We start from the raw sequence: 20,875 nt of genomic DNA, 5'->3' as shown, positions 1-20,875 counted from the left end.
GCCGTCTATCAACTTTCAAGGTCAGTCTTACTTGTGCCCACAAATGGCAGCCTAGCAGGCAGTGACATCAGACCTAGAAATGATGTGGCCTGTATAGTATGCAGTGAAGTGCAGTGCTCTACTTGTTTGCAATAGTTTTATTTTTCGACTAGTTTTTATCACACTTGGCATGAACAAGGGAACATGTGCTTTGCTAAATTTGAACTTTTAAGATGAGACTGAATTAACTGAGAACCAAAAAATTGCTTCTGAATTATCCTAAGATTGAAAAATGCCTTCCCCTTCATACTAAGAATGACAAAATAAAAGACAAATAAATCTTAAAAGTTGAAATGTGAGCAAGGAAGATCCTGTGGTTTGAAAACAACATTGTTAACTGTTTTTCTTTTTGTAGGAACCTGAAATAAGATTGTATTGAAAAGGCTTTTTCCCATACAGTACCCTTTTGCTAACATGAAGATATGCGCTAAATCAATACCTAAATAAACCCCAATATGAGTACTAAACCTAATATTAGCAAGATTTGTTTTGTTACATTTTTCAACCAGAAAATCCAATTAATTTGCCATTTCTTGAAACAGTATAAATTATATATTATATTATATATATAATTATATATGTACACACACATATACATATATATTCTAAGTAAGTGTAACTCTTGCCCCAAAACTTAAAGTTAACCTTATATTCTTTGTTTTCCTACTAGCATTGGAACAAAACTATATTAGCTAAAAGGACTAGAAGCGTAGCCCTAGAGATGCTCTCCCTTCCTAAATTCCCTCATCCTCCTCATAAAAGGCTTGCCAAGATACTCAAGTATAAATGCTTTGTATATAAAATGAGTTTCTTGTCATGCAGATATTTTTAAAGAGTTGAAATCCAAAATAATTTTAATATAAAATTCAAACTGTAAGTCACAGGATATGTTTATAAGGAATCTAGTGATAAGTAACAGGTCAAACAACCTGAAAGAATCAGCTTGTGGTACAAGCTTCATTGCATTAATAATGTCACAGTTAGTATGTTTATTAAATTAAATATTACCAGCAAGAGTCTTCCAAATGCCATGTTCCTAAAACTAGATCACATGTTTATTTCAGAGTTAGCATACTAAGAGGGGGAGCTATCACTAGAAAGTCTATTAAGCCATGGGTTTTATTCATTGCTTTAATGGAACTATTCAAATCAAATTTTTCACGCTATGCCTTGAACACCACTGCAAACCATACTGTGGGTGTGAAATGCATGCAAGGCAGATGTAATCAGCTCAGATGAGACCAGTGACTTGTACACCATCAAGTTTACTTTATTGTGAAATCAGTGGGGTTCTTTCAAGTGAATATATGTTGTAACCTAACTTACAAGCTGAAGACCAGAACCAGGAAGACATACAAATCTCAAAGCAACTGAATTTAATCAAGTAAATCAAACTAAAATCCTGCCTAGTTTGTCTAGTCTTCCTTGAGAGACTTTTATCTTGTTCTAGCAAAAGAAAATCTGACTGGCCAAAAGTAAATCTTGCACTCAAATTGTAATTTCAATAAATCAACTTGCTTAAAAATTCTCAGCTACATTTTAAAAACTGACTCTACTGATATTAGGCTGAAATTTTACTCTTTCAAATAACAAAGTTAGCCAAGCAATTGCCCACATACCAGAGTATATTAAATATTTTTAAAAACCGAATGCCTATCACTGGTCTTTAAAATCATGTACTTCTTCAAAGTAAGTCTGTCTAAAAATAAGAATAAATGTTGCTGTTTCCTTTGGGGATCTAGACTGGTTTGTTTTCATACAGGATCGTAAGTTCTATGATTTCTTCCTATCTCCATGGCTAAAATGCAAACACGATAAAATAACTCATGTACACACAGAAAAGGCGTTGCACCTAAGGACAAGCAAAACATTTTATAAAATCACGTTAAGTACGCATACACGTTGCCCAAATACTGCTACAGTGCATTTTAAATTCTCTGGGAAATGTAAATGGCCTCTATTCAACAAGGCTTTTGTTCCTAGCCTGCACCGTAAACTGAAACCACAACACCCTTGAAAGCTTCAGTGCTAAAGAGATAAATACTTAACATGAAAAGAAAGAAAGAAAAAGAAAGAAAGGAAGGAAGGAAGGAAAAAGTGGGTCGGTGGGTCACATTGAGTTTTAGGAGGCACATTTATAAGAAAATTTCATAGCAGGAGGTTTCATAAAGTTTCATAAAGAAGTTTTATAAATTTCTCTGTAGACTCTACTACATTTTAAGAGCTCGGGGATGTCAGTCAGCCCCAAGAGACAGAAACAACTTGATTTTTGAAACAAACTGTTAGGTAAGTTTCTGCTAGGCCTGACGAGGCTTTCACATCCAAACCCTGGTCGGGTGCCCGGCGAGGCTCAGCAGGGGCTACACGCGGGAAGGCCACACCCAAGACCAAAGCCAAGGCCACGCTCGACCGGACTCGGAGGGAACAGGAGAACCGCCTGGACTCCGGGCCTGGACCGACGCCTGGGCTCCCTGTCTAGATCTGCGGCCCAGATCCCTGCCTAGATTCCTTGCCTGGCCCCCTGGCCGAAACAGCCAGGAGGCAGCCGCCCGCCCACCCGCCCACCGGCGAAGCCAGAGAGCCTGGGTCCAGGCTCAGCGGCGGGGGCCAGGCCTCCGGGACCGCCCCACCGCCGGCCGAGCTCGGACGGACGCCAGTCCCCGCCGGCCTGGGCTCGCGGGCGCCCGGACGGCGCTAGGCCCGAGCCAAGCTTCAGCCTCGCCGGCCCGAGCAGGACGGCCCTGCCGCCCGTGGTCGCAGCCCTCGATTGCAGCGCGCTCTGTGCCGGCCCATCGGCTGCCCTGACCGGCGGCGCCAGCCTCGAAGGTGAAGAACCGAGGACACAGCATCTCTCGGTCGAGCGGCGCCTGCCTGACGCTGCGCTCGGCCCCAAGCGGCCGGTGGGAAAGGAGTTAAGATGGCGCGGGCTGCGAGTGGCAAGACGGCTTGAGCCAGAACAAAGTGCTAGCCCCACGCTCACCTTCTTTTTCCTTCCTTTCTCTTTCTGCAAAGACACTTTTGAAAACTGAGGAACTCAACTTCACGGGGAGGATTCGTCATCCCTCTCCGTCCCTACCCTGACCCCTACCCTCACCGAGATAAAAGGCAACTCGCAATCTAACGCGGGACTGGAACTCTGGTTCCCGCAGGCCCTCCCAAGTCCAGACTCGGATTTCCTTGGAACAGCAGCAGCTTCTCAGACACACTGACAGTATCACTTCACTAGACACCCAAGACTCCTTGGAAGCGAGGAGAAATGATCATGCTTTAAAGGGACAGGAAAGCACACTGCCTCCGAGAGGAGCGCGTAGCTGCAAATTTACCTCACGCTGACTCAGTCCACACAGCAGATGGTGCAGAGCTGCAAGGGAAACGACCTCCCCAATTTTTTCAAGTACTTCTTAATAGCAGCTAAGTGCGTCTTTCAGTACAAGGCACTACGTTCCTGTGAAATCTATCCTCGGCTTCTAAGAGCTCGTTTCCGCACATGACACCGACTTCTTTGCTCGCGGTGACTCCGGCCCGAGGGCGGCGGGCCTGGCCCGGCCTCCTGCCAGGGAACCCAGCGCGGCCCCCGCAGCCCCTCGGCCTCGGCCTGGGCGCCCCCACGCCCTCCCGGCCGCACGTGCGTCTCGTGCTCGGCCGCCCCCGGCGGCGACGAGGTCACAGGAGCGCAGGCCCAGAACACACTGCTCCACTTCACTCGCCACACAGGCACCGTATTTTGTACTTTTTGTCCTCTTTAGTTCTTAGGTGTGGGAAGGGAGAAAGAAACAAAGGAAAATCAGTCATCAGTTTTCTGTGTGGCAAACAAAACTCCGTGAAACGCCGTCTAGTGGCGAAATTGTCCAGGGATGGCAAATTGGTTTTGTTACCCCCTCCAATTTTCATTTCAATTAGAATTTTAAAGCCTCCTTGCATCTGTCAAATTGCAGTGGGGATATAGGACAATTTCCAGGTAGGCGTAACTTTAGTCCCATAACCTGAAACTGGCCCAGGCTAAGCAAGAACATTGAACCATTTTCCACCTCATTCCTGGATCGCCTTCCTCTGGAGACAAAAGTACAAAAATCGCTTCTCCACGAGGTAAAGGCAGAGTTCTGCGGACTCCTTGTCTAATGCGCAGCCATCCCACCCCCGCCCCAAGCTGAAATATCCACATGTCTGCGTTTGTTCTTAAGGGATGGGAATCTGGCTTGGGCAGGACTGGCAGAAGAATCCCTCTGTAGAAGAGATGGAGTGGTGCCCCCCAGATACCTCCCAAAGCAAGTTTTAAGCTTATGGTTAAATATCGACCTTTCACGAGGGTTCCCCCAACCCCAACCCCAGCCCCAACCCCAACCCCTCCCAACCCCCGCCCAAAACAGTCCGCTCAAGAAATGTAGGCCATTCTGTGCTTTCATTTACGGATTCGACTCTTACTTCCAAGGCCTCGTATTTAAAGACCAGAATTTTTGACATCTACCTAAAGGTGCAGTCAACAGCCTATTTTGACAAGCATTTAAATTACACCCTACTCTTGCCCAAAGCCTCCTGCCTGACTTTGTGAAAGTTAACGAAATTCTTAATTCCTTATTAAAGATCCTCGTCTTTCTGCTCATAGTATCTCCTACTTCAGAGAAAATCAGATATGATGAAGAATTGCATACATTTTCCTGAAAAAAAAAAAGGAGTGCAACAAAGTGAAACTTGACTTACAGGGAACTAAGTAGTTGTAAATAAGAGGGGGGAAGTAATTACTAGTAGTGCTATAAAACAAATTTAAGAGGAAAAATGAGAGGTAGTTTCCACTATACAGACTGCCCCATGTTGGAGTAGGGACAGGCTATTTTTCCTTAACCCTTAAAAATAATCATCTATAACAATTAAATTATTTTCAAACTGTAAACTGCTTTCAAACACCATAGCGTTTTACCAGATTTATTTTACTTGTTATACACAGACGATACAAACGAGCAAAAAACAAAACGTTTCTCAATGGAGTGTGTACTTGTATAAATTATTCAGTTCACAGACAAAACGAAACAAATATAAAAATCACAACATTAGATTTACAGAAGAGCCAAAATATACACACGTTTAGACCCTGAATTCCTATTAGGAAAAAAAATCCCCCCAGTGGACTGGAATCTAGATTGAATATTGTGTATGATGCATATTTCACATTAATTTTAAAATACAAAAAAAAAAGTATAGGTTTGCTACACAACATTAGAAATCCTACTAATCTATCTTTAAGGGGATTAGTGCTCCTTATCAAATATAACAAGACTTAGAGGGCGGAAAAAAAAAGTCTTACTTGCATTAATGCTAGTGTTTTCCCAAGGAAGTCAAATTTCAGCTGTTTCTAGGTGGCAGGAAAATCATTTTCAAAACTAAAATGCAGTAAAATATACAACTCACACAATTCATCTTCACTAGACTACACTATAGTTACCAACAATTCAGTCATCTATATCATTAGTAGAATATTCATTACAAAGATTTACAGCATATAAAGGTGGAGGGGGGAACTGAAAAGATATTCAGGAACAGTTTGTCAGCATATTTGGCACCTGCACAGACCAGTAATGGATTTGGCACTTTGGGGAAAAACAAATAAGGCAAAATAATATTGCTGATGTCGAGCTATTCTATTTAGAAGGAAGCGGGGGAAAACATGTAACTCCAGTTAACTTTACTTTGCAGGCATCATGCCATTTAATCGACTTGCCTATGAACAGACACCTATCCTTTACAGGTGTTTGGTCGGATTCTTCTTAGCTATTTGTGTGCAGTAGGGCACAGAGTAATTATTTCATGCAACGGGTTGAGGAGAAGTGAGAAACCCATCATTATCTATCAAATATTTCAAGTTTCCAGAGCCTCTTAGAATATTGTTAATTGTCTCACAAGAAAGAAATTTAAAGGGGAGGAGGGGTGAAGGAAAAGGCAAAGAAAGGAAAAGAAGTGAATAAGAAGGTTAAGCATGAACTGGTTATGTGCCTTGACAATGAGAATAAAAACTAGCCATTCGTTACAGTAAATTAACACTATATACAATCATTTCACAGGCTTTGTTCCACTAAAATTATTAACATCCCTACCATCCATCCATCCATCCACTCGGGGATAAGAAAGGACGCGCTGCGTGGGTCCAGGTTCTAGAGTCAACATCCTATGGTTAATGGGGAGGCCGAGACTTGGCGGGTCGGAATCGCTGCTGCCTACAGGACTGCCCAGGTCTCCTAAAGGTGAAGAGTTTCATTACGAGAAAGAGAAGGAGAGGGTGAGAAAAAGACGAGGGAGTGGGGGAGGACTGCTAGGAGGATAACTTCACAGAAGAAAAGTAGGAAAACCAAAAGGTTTACAGCCAAGTTGAAGATCGGTGCGCTAACTGCAGAAACTGCTGTGCAAAAAAAAGTTAACATCACAGTCGGAGACCTGGACTTATTCACTGCAGACGGTGTTCGAAGGTGAAATAAACCGAGGGGGTGCGCGAGGTGGGATGTGGGGAGAAGGAGCAGGGGGAGAGGCGCAAGGGGCTGGCCGGGGTCGGGGCCGTTCCGCGGCGGGGAGCGGGGCCGGGGCGGCCTAGCTGTGCGAGTAGAAGCCGTAGTAGCCGCCTATGTCCTTGGCGCAGTTCTTCTCGCAGTCCCGCTGGGCCAGCACCTCGCTCTTGAGCGGAGACGAGCTCTCGGACACGGGCGTGTCGGCGGGCGAGATCCGCCTCCGTTTGGCCTGCTCGTAAATCCCCGAGTCGCTCGAGTCGATGGACTTGATGGAGGAGGGCGTCTCGATCCAGCTGGAGTCGGACAGGTCCTTGGGCTTGGCGTCCTCGGCGGCGCCGGGCGGCAGCGGCGAGCGCTCGGCGGCCAGGCCCTCGGCCTCCTCGCCCAGGTAGGGGTTGGCGCCGGCCATGCGCGCGGCGGCCGCGGCGCTGTTGGGCCAGCAGGGCAGCACCGAGCCCGACTTGGCGCCGCAGTACTGCGGGGGGCTGCGCGCGCCCCAGCCCGACGGGTCGGCGTAGTAGCCGAGCGGGCGGCCCGTACAGCCGGCCGCCTGCAGGGGCAGCGCCTTCACGCCCGCCGCCGCGTAGGAGAGCAGCGTGGCCGCGTTGCCCGCGAAGTCCGTGGCAGTGTCGTAGGCCGAGGCGGCGAAGTCCAGCCGGTTGTTGGCCGGCGTCACAAACCAGCGCTGCGGCGACGGCGCGCCCGGGTCCTCGGCCTGCTGCGGCGACAGCAGCCCGTTGGTGTGCGGCACGCTGCGGTCCGTGCCCGGCCCGGGGCCCGCGCCCGCGCCCGGGTGGAAGCGGGCCTTGGCGTAGTTGCTCACGAACTGGTCCTGCAGGAAAGAGCCGGCCATGGCGTAGCGGGCCCCGGGCACGATCTGCGAGCGCGGGGAGTCGTTGGGCGAGGGGGTCAGGCGGTCCATGTCGCAGCCAGTGTAGATCCTGAGAGGGAGGGAGAGAGAGAAAACCGAAGGGTGGCGCAGAGGTCCCTTGAGGGGGTCAAAAAAGAAGGCCACCCATTTTCGCCCACCCTTACACTCTCCACGTGTAACTTGCCGTCTAGGTTAGAGACAGACAAAAGGTCACGGACCGGCATCCTCCCCAGAGTAAATCATGAAATTATAAAGGAACCAGTTTGTCTATTCAAGGACCTAAAATGATACAGACCCAGAGGAAGGCTTCCTTCTCTTGCCAAGTGTACAGAGAGCCGAGAGAGGAGCACAGCAGGGGATTCTCACCCCACTTCTCCAATGTATGTACACACACAGAAGCAGATTTACCTAGGGACTAAGGTGCTATTTGCCCAGTGGGCCTCTCTTCTGCGGTGAGTTTCTAAACAAGTTGCCCACTCCACCCTTTAACACCGCTTTCTAACATTTGACACACACGCAGGCTATCCAGGTAGTAAACATCAGACTGGCCTTCACCAGTCTTCTGCGACCAGAGGATTATTGCTGGAAGTCTCCATAGTACTTACTGTCTACTGTTTTCCCTTGTGTGATCTATTAACCCCACAGCCACAAATACAAACAAGTATTACTACTTGGAAACAAAGTTATCAATCAATAAAATTCTTTTATAAAGAAAAAGTGTTCTTTACTCTGACCTTCTCTCCCCAGCTTTCGATCTGTTACTGGTTAAAAGACAAAACAAAACAAAAACAAAACCAACTTGGGGAGCAAACTCTCAGTTATCAACCTCCTCCAATCTCCCACTAATAATAGCTAATCCTTATACAGTTCGATTGTGTACCAGGCACTCTTGTCTAGGACAAGAAAAATTACTGAATTAAATAGTAATTTATTTAACCATCACAATTTTCCAAGTTAGGTACCATTATTATCCCACTTTACAGATGAAGAAACTGAGGCAAAGGGAAGTTAAATAACTTGCCCAATCACAGACAGTAATGTGTTACTGGGAATTCCCTTCAATAAAATAAAGATTAACTCTAGGCCTTGGGCCTAGAAAATCCCATTAGAATTGAGAAGGAACCAGAGATTGGTTCAAGATTGGTAAAGGTGTTTTCTCATACACATACACACATGCCTCCTTTTTATTTAGCTCACACATAAATGTTTTAATCTTTAATCAACAGACTGTTTTGAAAGAGAGCCTTAGTTTTTTCAGACCTCTATTCTTTGGGGAGGAGATTCTCTGGTGAGTGACCAAGCAAACCCCTTGGTTCCCTGAACTTTTTATTGCTTTCCTTGCTTCATCAAAATTGAGCCATGCCCAAATAACCAATATAACAATGGAAAGGGAGAGAGTGTCATAAACCATTCTACTCTTCTTTAACCCCTAGAACTCCAAGGTATCCATTTGTATTGGTAAAGAAGACTTTTATGATACATATGTAGCGATTTAAGAATCACATGGAAGTGGCTTTTCCAACAGAAATCAGCCAGAAGAGGAGCAGGTGAGGGTTATGCTGTGACTGCTCAGGTCCAGCTTGCTTACTGCACAAAATTTCCCTCCTGAAATTTAATTCCAGTCCCAGATAAGAAAAAGTAGAGGGAGGCAGGAAGGGAACATAACCAGCAAGGTGCAAATATCTTCTCTGTTTACCACCACAATATTTTAAAAAGAAAAAAAAAACAGTCTGCAAAGGATACAGTTTATATGCCCATCCAGGTCCCAATCCACTTGGGATTACCAAATTGATTTGTGCAAAATAAAATGCTTTGTAACAGATGTTCACAACAGAATCAAAAGCTCAAAATATACAAGACCCCCTAGTACAGAGACCAATATCTCTGGTCTCCTGGGCCACACACTTTCCACTGTGCCGAGCCCACCTTTTTTGATTGTGAGGAAAGACTAGAATAACCAAGTGTTTTTTTCTGGGGAATCATACTGATAAGGCTTTCTTCCTTTAGCCTACTTTTGAGGGATGCACATGACAGTTCTAAGTAGTACTATCAACGACTCTCTTTTCAATTTGCTATAAAAATATGAGGAGGGAAGGCTGATATCTACCTGGAGGTGTCCACTTGTACCTTTTCCCACAAGTTTCATCTACTTCTAGTCAAAGACAGCTTCAACTTCGTAGCTCTGTCCCAAGCACTTAGTACAAGCCATGAAATCAAAGTTTATCTACCGTTCCCATTTATGATCAGAAAAAAAGTAAAGGGATCTCCACCATCCAGATTTAGGTTTTGCTATATAACTCTGTATGAACTCCTAGGCACTGTACTTGTACTCTGAGCAAGAATGCTAGAACAAACTTAGAAAGCATTTAGTTTACACCTAGTGTTGCCCCCAGAGGACAGCATTTTTGGTAGAAAAGAAATGGAGACAGTAAGGGAGGCCTGGAGAAAAGAGAACCAACACATTTAATTAAAACACACCTAGATACAAAAGGTAAGAGGAATATTTTTCTTTTGAAGCATACATAATACACAGCAATAGCACCTGGGTCCTTCTCAAAGCCTGAAAAGACTGTGACATCGGCTATGCCCATGAACTTGCCTGTAGTGGGTGCACATTTTTTATTCAGTCCATAGTAAACTTGAACAGGAAAAGCTATTACACAAAACTTGGAAATGGGTAAATAAAAGTCACATATGCCAAGGAGACTGTAACAACTGCCAGAGCCACATGCACTTTCAGGCAGAATCGGGCGGTTTCAGACACAGACAATCTGAGCTGAGCATCTGCAGCGCCACACACAACTCCCGCACCAGGGAACCAGGGCAGCTTCGCCAGCCAGCCAGCCAACCTCAGAGGCCCGCCAACAACTTTGTAATTCATAAGAAAGCTAAAAATAGGTGGAGGAAACCTTTGACCAAAACCACAGAAGTACCAAGCCAGAAGGTCACCAGAGAGAAGGGGAGCTGACAAAAAGGAAAGGGAAAACCTCAAAAACAACCCCGTCTTCACACTTTCTAGCTTCCAAAAACATACAAAACAATCCACCTTTGACCTAAAGCCCAAATCCACAAATTTGAGAAGAAAGGTGCAAAACTACTTACGTATCATAATTATCCCGAAATCCTTTTGCAAAGGGGTTGTGATCTATTTTCAGTTGTGTAATCTGGAAAAGAGAAAAAAAAGATTATGATTTTACTTTCATACAGAGGACTGGGTGTTTGAAAATATGTCATCTGCCACTTTTTACAGAGGCCTAAGGCCTACAATTTCACTAACTAGCAAGGTTTCATTAGTTGAAAATTTTGAGGGAATGATGTAAAGGAGAAAAAGAGAAAGTATGATAAAAGTTATGAGGAACATGTTTAAATTAATACTGCCTAAAACTAAAGGACTGCTTTCAATTAGCTCTCCCATGTGTTCTAAATTGGTTCAAATGCACATTTTTAAAATGCTTGTTACACAGTGCACTTACTCAGACAAAAATCTTTAAGGGGCACTTAAATTCGTCACCAAATGTTGCCTATTTTAAATATTTCATCACATTTTTTTGAAGTTGTTTGATTCTGATACACAACTTGGAGAACCCACAAGTTGCATCTTAAAATCAGTTTTAATTTAAAATAAATGCATATTTTTCATTTCTGATATTTTCACTTGTTTTTTTTTTAAAAAACACTTCCAGTAGTCAAATCAACAGTAGTAAAGTAAGTTTTTGCAAACTTGAAAATGCTGAAGAGATCGAGGAGTAGAAAACTCATTCCATATCCCCCAGTAATTTGATTTTTTGTTGTTTTTACATACATGAATGTGTGTTTCTTTTGATCATCCAAAAAGTGATGTTTGTTTATTTCAGCCATCAGTTCTGAGACTTAAAAAAAAAATTTAAAGATAACGCCAAATCTTGCCAAGAATAAAATGCTGGGGAAAATCTGCTTGTTTTCTAAAGGGAAGAAGGACTTAAAAAAAAAAAGAGGAAGATTTAAATCTGTTCTAGTTTGAAAACTAAATTAAAATTCCCAAGAGAAGAGGCCCTAGAAATCCTGGTCCTCTCCAAGGTGGCCCGAGTGACCCGCAAAGGAGACGAATAGGGAGCATTTTCCCAACGGCTAGGTATTCAGGGAAGGTGCCCAACAGGCCCCTTACAGCCCTTTGCCCAAAAGGTGCAGCAGAGCCAGCTGTTGCTGATGTTAGTGCCCGAGCCAGGGATGGCCGAGGGGTACCAGCGCGTGCCCGGAGAAGCGGGTGCCGCAGGCCGCGAGCCCAGCCCCCAGGCCTCCTTACATCGGTGTTTTGATAGGCGGTGACGGCGATGAACTGAGTCTCGGGGAAAGTGAATGTCTGTACGCGGCCGGGCTGGCTGGTGTCCTCCGTGCCATCCTCGTTCACTTCCACCACATGCAGGCGGGGCTGGTACTTGTGCAAGGACTGTAAAACCACCATCTGTCCGGCGGAGAGAAAGGGGAGCACGGGGCGGCGCGTTAACGCGATCGGCGAGCGCGAGGCTGTGCGCCGCGGACCGCGCGGAGGCTGCCTGGAGCCCGCTGCTCCGGCTAACTGACCGCGGAACTCGCCCGGCTGGTGACTGGCTAGCTGAGGCAGACCAGCCCTCGCTCCTCGGGAGCATGGCTCGCCCGAGCACCGGCTGAAAAGCGAACCCGACCGCCCAATCCTCAGGGCCCTTCTCCCCGTCCTCCTCTAAGGAGAAACAAAGATTTTTCACAACCTGCAGATCCTCTGCTTTTCCTTCTCGAAATCAACCAAGTATTTGTACTTGAGAAGGTCTGGAACTTGGGAATTGGGCGGTGGTTGGGGGCGGGGGCGCGAGAACAACTTTATAGATTATTTAATGTAATTTTGGAGGATGGAAATAGGATTTTTTAGAAGTCTTTTTAATGAAGCAAACAAACGTGTGCTCAGTTTCTCATGCTGATTTAAAGTGAGGAACTGCATCTTAGGGAAGAGTGTTATGAGTGAATGTGTGTGTATGTGTATGTTTGAGAGACAGAGAGAGAGACAGAGAAATGAGCGCTTGAGCCACTGACCTGCCCATTGTTGTTTGAAGCTCCCTTGTTGTTTGTAAGTTTTAATTTTCCGAAAGATATTTCTTGACGCATCCAGTGAGCCCCCGTGTTGGGGGAATCCGGATGCATATAAACCCGATTTCCTAGAGAAAGAAATAAGTTGTTTACATATGCCCCGGGCACTGCCCAGTCCCAACTCCTCACCACGCTGGACACACATACACACATACACACACACCCCTTATTCCACTGTGAGGCCCATTAGCTGGGGCTTTTTTAGACTGCACTTTCTTCCTATTAACTGGGGGTGATTAAAATAGCTTTTGCATAATCCTCCCCCTTCTCGAAGCTCAGTCTGTCCCCCTTTCCCCCTCGTTTCCTTTTAGAAGTCATTGGCCGATCGTTTTAAAAGTCGCTCGAGCCAGTCCACAAAGGCTTTAATTAATCATTCTCACCTAAATAAGTGTCAGGAAAACGTGTTAATTGGAAGGACTTGCCTTGCACATTGGTGTCCGCTTTGCCGCAAGGAACCCATTTGCCTCCTTGAAACCTCCAGTGATTGGGATCCGCCAAAATCACATCCACAAAAATATTGTAATGAGCCGTGGGATCGAGACCAGAAATGTTAAAACTTAAAAAAGGAAACATGCGCCTATTTAAATTAAGGGAGGGGGAGAGAAAACAAGGGGGAAAAACATAAATGTTAAAGATTAAATGCAAGAAGCGCGGCGCCAGATAGCAAAGCAAAACTTGTTCTCTCAGCGTCGATGGGCGAATGTTTGCTGGGTTGGAAAAGATGTGGTGGGGGAGGAAAAGAAGTGGGGCTGAAGTCGGGGAGGTCCGCAGGTGAGCTGAAGTGGGGAGTCGGCAGGTATTACTTCCCAGGTGGAAAGCGAGGTTGGCGACCCGAACCTCCACCTGTCGGTGCATCGGGCTTTGATGTGTCCCTCCCATCGCCCGCCCGCCGACCAGGGCGCTCTCTCTCTCTCTCCGTTCTCCGACCACTGACTGGCTCCCCGACCACCTTTTAGAGCGGCACCCCCTCCCCAACATCACCACGGTAGTTATACCTTCCACCTTCCGTTTTCCCAACACCAGCCAACTCTAGGAGTCACCGGAGCGCCTTCCGCTCCGCTCCCGACCCCAAATCGTCGCTGCCGCGGCGGTCACAACCTGGGTGCACTTGCCCCCGGGTCGCGCCTGGAGCAGAGGCAGCCAAGAATGTAGCATTACCTTCCCTGTTTGGTGATGATCATCTCCGTTTGGTGCCGGTGAAATTTCAGCCAAAGGGGCCTGTTGCACAAGTACACCTGCGCTTTGCCGGGCACCAGCCCAGGCTGTGTGGAAGAGAACTGGTAGAACGGGGCTCCTTGGTAGGAGTGGCCGTACTGCTGTGGGTAGGGGTAGCCGGCGGTTGGGTAGCCCTGCGGTGAGGAGTTGGACAGGAGGCTGTTGTAGGCTCCGTTGGTGATGACCGGGTGGTGGGCCATGTAGCGGCTGGGGCTGCCGATGGAGAAGGCGGGGTGCGCCGGTCCGTGCTGGCCGGGGTACGGGAACATGGCACTGGGAGCAGTGGCCGCAGACTGTGGCTGGCTGGACTGAGAGAGGAGGTAGCGATCTGCAGCAGAGCCATCGAAACTGTGACGAAGCTCAGAGACCCCGTCCAAGACAGGAGAGAGTTTACTTCTCTGGACGTCCCCTGGTGAGTCCTTGGAGTCAGGAAAATTGTCTGTATCTGACTGATTCGTCATCCCCCTGGTAATTTTTTTCAAAGGTGAACTTCTCTCCAGGTTGTCAGTGGTCGAGATAATGGGATGATCGTGCAAGACAAGCTCAGATCCGCCTGAATGTGGGTAGCTGCTGCTCACATTGAGAAATTTCTTGGAGAGCATGATAGAAGGAGAAAGGCAGTGCTCCAGCTGCATAGCTCCAGAACCTGAACACTCGCCCTCCTGTCCCTGATTTTTAAAGTCCTATTTATCATAAACTAGAAATCCACAGACCCCCTCACTAGACAGAAAGCACTTCAACCAGCAAATGCTTCTCAAAGGTTTGATTTACTTTTTTTTTCCCTGGGAGAAGAGATTGGCCAATTGACACTATGCAGCAATCAGAAAAGGCTCACTTTTGATCTTGCTGCTTGTGCAGCGGATGAAACGGCTCCTGCCATTGGTTAACTGCTGACAGTAATTTAATTAGATAGACATTAATTAGGATAATCACCTGGCTCCTGGTCGCGACGATCATGGCAAATTGAAGGGGATGATTTTATTGTTGGCTTGGGGGGTGGGGTGGGGAATGTGTGTTGGTTTTACGTGAGCACTGTTGTGTCACCTTTAAGCTTTGTGACCACTGCTTTAGGAAGATTCAAAGATGTGCAATTTACTAAACATTTTCCTACCTTCCCCCCACCTCCCTCCTTTGGAGCTGAGGGGCGGAGGAGGGAATTCAACGATGCTAGGAGACTTTTCGGATCTGAATGAGCCAAATATTCAGTTGAATGTAACGATTTCAAGTGCAAAGTATACAAAGCGCGAGCCGGTGGCCTCTTCTCGCCCTGTAAAAGTTCCAGAGTCTGTCTTTTCCAGTTAATACAGAAGCACAAGACACCTGAGCCAGTCCTTTGTGAGCAGGTCCTGCGTGTACTCCACGAACACCCCCACGAATGCACACCTTTTTAACTACATACATAAATAAATAAATCACTGCTGCTGAGAGTCACAGCCATGAAAGTGAGCGGGAAGGGGGAGTAGTGGAGGCGAAAAGCAGCAACTCACCCACCCATCCACCCACCTCGGGAAGGTTCGGTTTCTTGGTTGAGTACAGAAACAGTGACAATGAATGATCTCCTTTTTAAGTTTTGAAATAATCATAAGCTGTCGGGCTGAAGTGCCTTAATGTATTTGCAGTGATGTTTACGAGGTCTTTACTAAATATTTTATCATCGAGCTTGGTTGCAGATTATCTGAAGAGCATGTAACTGGGGGCAGGCGCCATGCATCCCTCGCGTCCCACTGCACTTCCTTCTCTCTGAGGTACAGCGTTGGCGACAGGTTCAAAAGCCTGGCCAGAAAAAGAGGGCCGAATCCTCGCGCAAATGGGTTCGCTAGAAGCGCTGATCTGGGGAGACAGAGTGGAAGTGGTGTCAACGCAGTGATCGTTATAGAAGAGTCGTGTGTGTGTGTGTGTGTGTGTGTGTGTGTGTGTGTGTGTGTGTGTGTGTGTGTGTGTGTGTGTGTGTGTGTGTGTGTGTGTAATGTTTATGTAATCTGGAGGGGAGAAAAAATTTATGCCAGTAATTTTAAAATGAGAAAGAAGCTAAAGAGAAATAGAGAAAAGAATTTAAAAGGATGTTGGCACAAATAAATAGCACGAGGCACAGAGCGAGCCCGAGGTGCAGAAAGAAATCTCCCGGTACTGACTATACAGAGAAGCCCAACCCTCCGTCTGAACCAGAGGGCCAAGAGCAGCAGAGGCTTTACCGCCCGAAGCTGCTTCCAGTGGCCAGCACCCGCCAACCCGCCCTCCAGTGGCTTTCTCCGGGACGCCGAGAGCGCGGGAACCAGGAGGAGGAGCGCAGCTCCGGAGCTCAGCTCGGCCCCGGGAGCTGGCTGGCCGCTCTACGCGGGACACTGCGGGGAGCCGGTGACGGGAGAGGCCACCCTCGCGCCCAACCCCCAGACCAGCCGCCCCGCTCAGCTTCCATTGTCTTAGGTCCCCAAGCAGCCTGAGAGTAGGCTCCCCAGTACCCTGGCGATCCCGAGATGTAGCAGCCGCCCGGAGACTGGCCGAACGCGGGGCGAGCTGCGTCTGGCGCAGACCCCAGGGCACTCTTTCCGTGCCGGAGGTTCGGCCTGGATGCCTCTGCCCGGGGGAACTCGTGCCTTCCTCCGAGAGAGCGCATCTGCCTTCTACCGGCCCCGGCCGCTCCCTGAGGGAGAGCGTCGCTGGGAACATTGGGTGGGTCCTGGGCTGTACAGAGAGGAGTTGACCAGACTCGACCTACGCCTAGGCGACCGCATTTTGAGAGCGCTCCTCGGTAGCCGAGTGGTCGAGGGCGAGACTGTGCCCCCGAGGTGGGCAGGGCGCCTTGGCTGCAGAGGGCACCAGCTGTGGGCTCCAGCAGGGCGCCGCGAGCAAGGCCCGGCGCGGGCGGCCCAGGTCTGGAAGGGTTGATGGCAAGATTGTCCCAGACTCAAGCCGAGATTGTTTTCTGGGAGAAAAATACAGCCAGAGCCCCATTTTCCTTTCGAAAGCAAATTTCAGCTCCTGGCCAGGAAGCTTCACAAACAAGCAGGGTCTTAGCTGCTGAGGCTTTGGGGGTGTGGGGGAGGGGACAGTAGCTGTGACACTACTTGATACTTGGCTTTTTTGCCCTTTATCTTCCACCGCCATTTCTCCCAAGAGCCTTTTGCCGTACTTTGGTACTCTTGCTTTCCCCTTTCTTTGACCATTAACTTCTTTGTCCCTGAATGCTTTTCTCTCCACAGCTTCCAAGATTATCTCCTCACTCTGACATCAGTGGGACACAGAGCCTTAAGTGTGTAGCAAAAAGGAGACACGCTACCTGGCCTCTTTATCAAGTTTTGCCATTCCTGGTAACCTGAACTGGCTTTTTTTTTTTAAATGAAGAATGCTAAAATGACATATTAAACTATAGAAAAAGGAATAGAGTGCATCTTAGAGGTTTTAATGAATTGGATTAGGAGATAAATGTGCACTCTCACTAAGATCATCAGCACTGAATTCAGTGATTCCTCATATATAGGCTACACCTTTAATTCATATATGCTTAGGAAGGGAAACTAAGGTTTTTGTCAGGATCACAGGATCAGCACATTTTTTCTTGAACCATACTTATGTAGAGCAGGGCTTCTCAAACTTTAAAGTGCATATGAACCACACAAGTATTCTTGATTCTGATGCAGTAGGTCTATATACATAATGAGCTCCCAGAAGACCCTGGTGCTCTTGGTCCAGGCAGATCACACTAAATAGTAAGGCTGGAGATTTCAATGCCCCCATACTAGTCTTAAGAGGACACCGGGACATCTCTGTATTAGAGGCAAGCAAGAGTTTTTGTTCTAGTGCAGCTTTAGCGTTGCATAGATGGGTAAAGATGCTTAAATAAGCACACGCCCGTGCGCGGGCACACACACACACACACACACACACAGAGAAACCTGAAATGGCTTTTGAGCTTGTGATTAAATGTTTCAAAGCTTAAGCGGGCCTAGGCTACCAGGCTGCTGCTAAAATAGCTGTACATTCCAAGACAAGTGTGTTCATTGAGTCTCTTCTTGGGGCTTCCTAATTTTGACTGGACTCCAAATCTACAAAAATGTAGGTTTTTGCTAGGAGGGATTTTGGTAAGGTTTTGAAATTGGGAATGTCTCCAACATGAACCAAGTGGCAAGTGGAAGAATGTGGTATGTGACTCTAGGAAGTGCAGGAAGATGAGGTGATCAAAGAGGAGCAAAAGGCAGGCATGGTGTAAGCCTTCATGGTCACTGGATTCACTCGGGATATTTTTCAGGAGACTAACGTGAAGGAGAAAAAAAGAAAAAATAGTTTCAAATGGAATGCTGAAAATAGTCCTTGGATTACTGAGGCCTTCGGTGGGCATATTGTACAAAAAAATCTTGACTAGCTCTAATGAACAGTATCCGTGAATGAAGTCACAGAACCTTATTTATGTAAAGGGAAAAATCATGTATTAAAAAAAACCCAGCTTTTACACAAGTTTAAATCAGGCAAAAGGAAAACTACTACTAACTTCAACGCTTATATTTTAAGTGGTTAGCTGCTGTAATCCTAAAAATTATATTAATACATATTATATGTCCTACATAAAATATACCATCACTATATGTATATTTATAAGAAGAAACCACAGGGCAAGTAAGAATGCTCAGAATACCTCTTATTCCACCAAAAAAAAAAAAAAAGACTGTGAAACAGTGGGAATTTAAGCCATTTCCACTTTTAGTTTCTAGTAACTTTCCATTAGGCAACCAAGAAGAGCCTAGAATTGTTCAAACAGGATAGTAATTTGGTTTACCACATTATTCATACCACCTCGAGCAGAGGCTAAGCCCCCAAGTAAATTCCTCCTTTAATGAAGCTGTACAGACATTCTTACTATATTTTCACAAAAGGTAGAGACAAGAATTAAATCTTCATTTGTCTCCATACATTTAGCACGTTCCTTGTTGTACCCAGTATGGTGCCGTACCATGAGTGAATATTAACGAGGGCAGTTACTTACGTACATCAGGTTAGAAACAGGTTGAGGGAGGAGGTCATCTATGAAAACTGCTGTTAGTCAAATTTTTGTCTTTATCAGAAACCTGGATACTTCTAAGTTAATTTTAAAAATATGAGAGAAAACAATGACAAAATTATTACTTATGTTCTCATATTAAACTCACATTATGGCTACTTTTCTTGTTTTGCTTTGAAGACATTATAAAGCTTGTATGGGCTGTCTTAGCTAAAAGTTTAGTGAAGTTTGCAGGAGGCAATTCCCAGACAATCTCAGCACTGTTGGGGGAATGTACCCTTTAAAAAAATGATGAAAGTCTAAATTTAAATTCCCTCCCTTTTCTTCTTAAATATACTCCTCTGAAATACTGAAAGTATAATATGTTAACAAGATATTGAGTTTACAATATTAAATTGTGACAAATAGTTTTAATAAAATATGTCAACATTTTTTCTGGATTACTCACTAATGAGGTAGCCACTCATTAATGGCAGTCATTTTACATTTGTGAAGTTTTGTTATCACGCTGATGTTTTTTGTGGTATTTTAAACTGCAAAGGGAAACATATCCTTGTGTGAGATTTCTAGAGCACTGTCAAATGTTATTCTGTCAATTCCACCCCGTGCCAAAAAGACCTCAGGAGACATAGATTGTAAATTTATTTTATTTTGTAAGCAACAATCAAAATATATTTGTGTTACTGATTTCTTCAAATATTAAATGGGATCTTAACAAAATTTGTCCACTTTGATGTATTCTTATACAACTTTGGAATCTGCAAGGACCCTGACTAAAGAAACAGAAGTAATTGCACAACGGAGACTGAAGGTGTTACAGTGCTGCAAATGATGCCAGATGTCTTACATTTAACCAAATACACCTTCAGAGGTCCCTTGATTTTGAGAATTATGAACAATAGAGAAATATATACTGAAAGTATCACTAATAGCTTTTTGCATTGCTTTATTTAAATACAACAGTATCCAACATAGCTGCTAAACACTGGACAATATTTGAAGTCATAAGTACATCCACATGTTCCTCCAAATGACGTTTGGGGTCCTAAAAAAAAAAGAAAGAATAAAGAAAGAAAAAGAAAAAAGAACCATATTACCGGTAGGCGAATTATTTAGATTTTTTTCAGTAGCTGATGAAACTGATTTTAAAAAAAGGCCAAACCTAAATTTATATATATTTTACAATTTAACTTTCCTAATATATTGTTACATTTTTCAGGATTTCTAAATCTGCTAAAATGTTAAGTAGCTGATAAAATAATAGATTACACAATGAAAGACTGGTGCACACAATGTTGTAACTCCACAGCAGAAATTATAGAGTAACAAAGTATTCTATATAGTTAAAAATCATTTGATTTTTTAAAAAAGCATAAGCATTTTATATGTGTGCATAAGCCTGATTATGTGTGTATATTTTCTGCCATGCACATATATTGAATGTCTAAGGGGATACTTTACTCAAAGACATACCAAGAGGTAAGAGTTCAATGTAAATTCTCATTACTTCCTCTGTAATTTTAAGTTAATTCCTATCTAATTTTAATATTTCAGGAATAGTGCTTTAAATGATTCAAGAAATATTCTTGGACCAAAAGTCACTGCTAGTAGTTTAAAAATTTAATACAATTTGGATCAATTCTAAAATGTTAAGAAGAAATATTTCATGTAGCTATTTTGAAAAAATATATCATAAAAAAGTATATAGGTACAATCCTTTAACTTAAAAATGATCAAATCTCTATTTGAAATATCTGAGTTAAAAACAAGGCTTAAAATTGCATTATAACAAAGAAAGCTAGATTTAAATGCTTATTATATATTTAAGTTTAAGGCTGCACTGATAGAAATATTTTGGCTAAATTACAAAGCTTTGAAATAAAGGATATATATTGCACACAATAAAAACCTTTCAATTAAAGCATTATTTTCTTATATGTATGGCTAAAATACCAACATTTTTAACTTTAAACAAATGTTCACCACTGAAATTCTTTCTTGGCTATTCTTTTTCCTAAACTACAATTTCAATGTGCATGACTTCTTTAAAAAAACAAAAACAAAAACAAAAACAAAAACAAAAACAAAAAAACCCAGAGACACAACATGCTACAAATAATTTAAATAATTAGCCACTAATATTAAATTTTCTTTATCTCAGAAATAAGC

At 44.7% G+C, this 20,875-nt stretch overlaps 2 protein-coding genes across 5 annotated transcripts in view; both read right to left on the bottom strand.

Moving 5' to 3' along the window:
• Positions 1-6,537: 6,537 nt before the first annotated feature.
• On the bottom strand, positions 6,538-14,589 carry TBR1 (T-box brain transcription factor 1). The gene is made up of 6 exons (XM_031451539.2): positions 13,657-14,589; positions 12,921-13,075; positions 12,445-12,566; positions 11,684-11,842; positions 10,504-10,565; positions 6,538-7,471 (listed from the first exon to the last, which is right to left on the bottom strand). The coding sequence occupies exons 1-6, from the start codon at positions 14,346-14,348 to the stop codon at positions 6,613-6,615; spliced, it is 2,049 nt and encodes a 682-aa protein (XP_031307399.2). The 5' UTR covers positions 14,349-14,589; the 3' UTR covers positions 6,538-6,612.
• A 4,746-nt stretch (positions 14,590-19,335) lies between these two features.
• PSMD14 (proteasome 26S subunit, non-ATPase 14) overlaps positions 19,336-20,875 on the bottom strand; it is an 85,945-nt gene continuing 84,405 nt past the window's right edge. For all 4 annotated transcript variants that reach the window (XM_031451538.2, XM_010985579.3, XM_064484847.1 and 1 more), the window contains one exon: positions 19,336-19,751. In XM_031451538.2, the coding sequence (XP_031307398.1) occupies positions 19,653-19,751 (99 nt within the window). In that variant the 3' untranslated portion in view covers positions 19,336-19,652. The remainder of the gene's footprint in view (positions 19,752-20,875) is intronic.

The sequence above is a fragment of the Camelus dromedarius genome, chromosome 4, assembly GCF_036321535.1.
Source record: "Camelus dromedarius isolate mCamDro1 chromosome 4, mCamDro1.pat, whole genome shotgun sequence".
NCBI classification, from domain to species: Eukaryota; Metazoa; Chordata; class Mammalia; order Artiodactyla; family Camelidae; genus Camelus; species Camelus dromedarius.
The sequence above is the reverse complement of the archived record's forward strand: the minus strand, read 5'-3'. Positions and strand labels throughout refer to the sequence as shown.

What these genes read in the sequence shown, in the direction of transcription:
- TBR1 (XM_031451539.2), bottom strand. Translation starts at nt 14,348, where the DNA reads ATGCAGCTGGAGCACTGCCTTTCTCCTTCTATCATGCTCTCCAAGAAA. An exon ending in CCGCCTATCAAAACACCGAT is followed by an intron (nt 10,566 to 11,683) that starts GTAAGGAGGCCT and finishes TCTCTTTTCCAG; the next exon opens with ATTACACAACTGAAAATAGA. An exon ending in TTTCGGGATAATTATGATAC is followed by an intron (nt 7,472 to 10,503) that starts GTAAGTAGTTTT and finishes CCTCCCTCTCAG; the next exon opens with GATCTACACTGGCTGCGACA.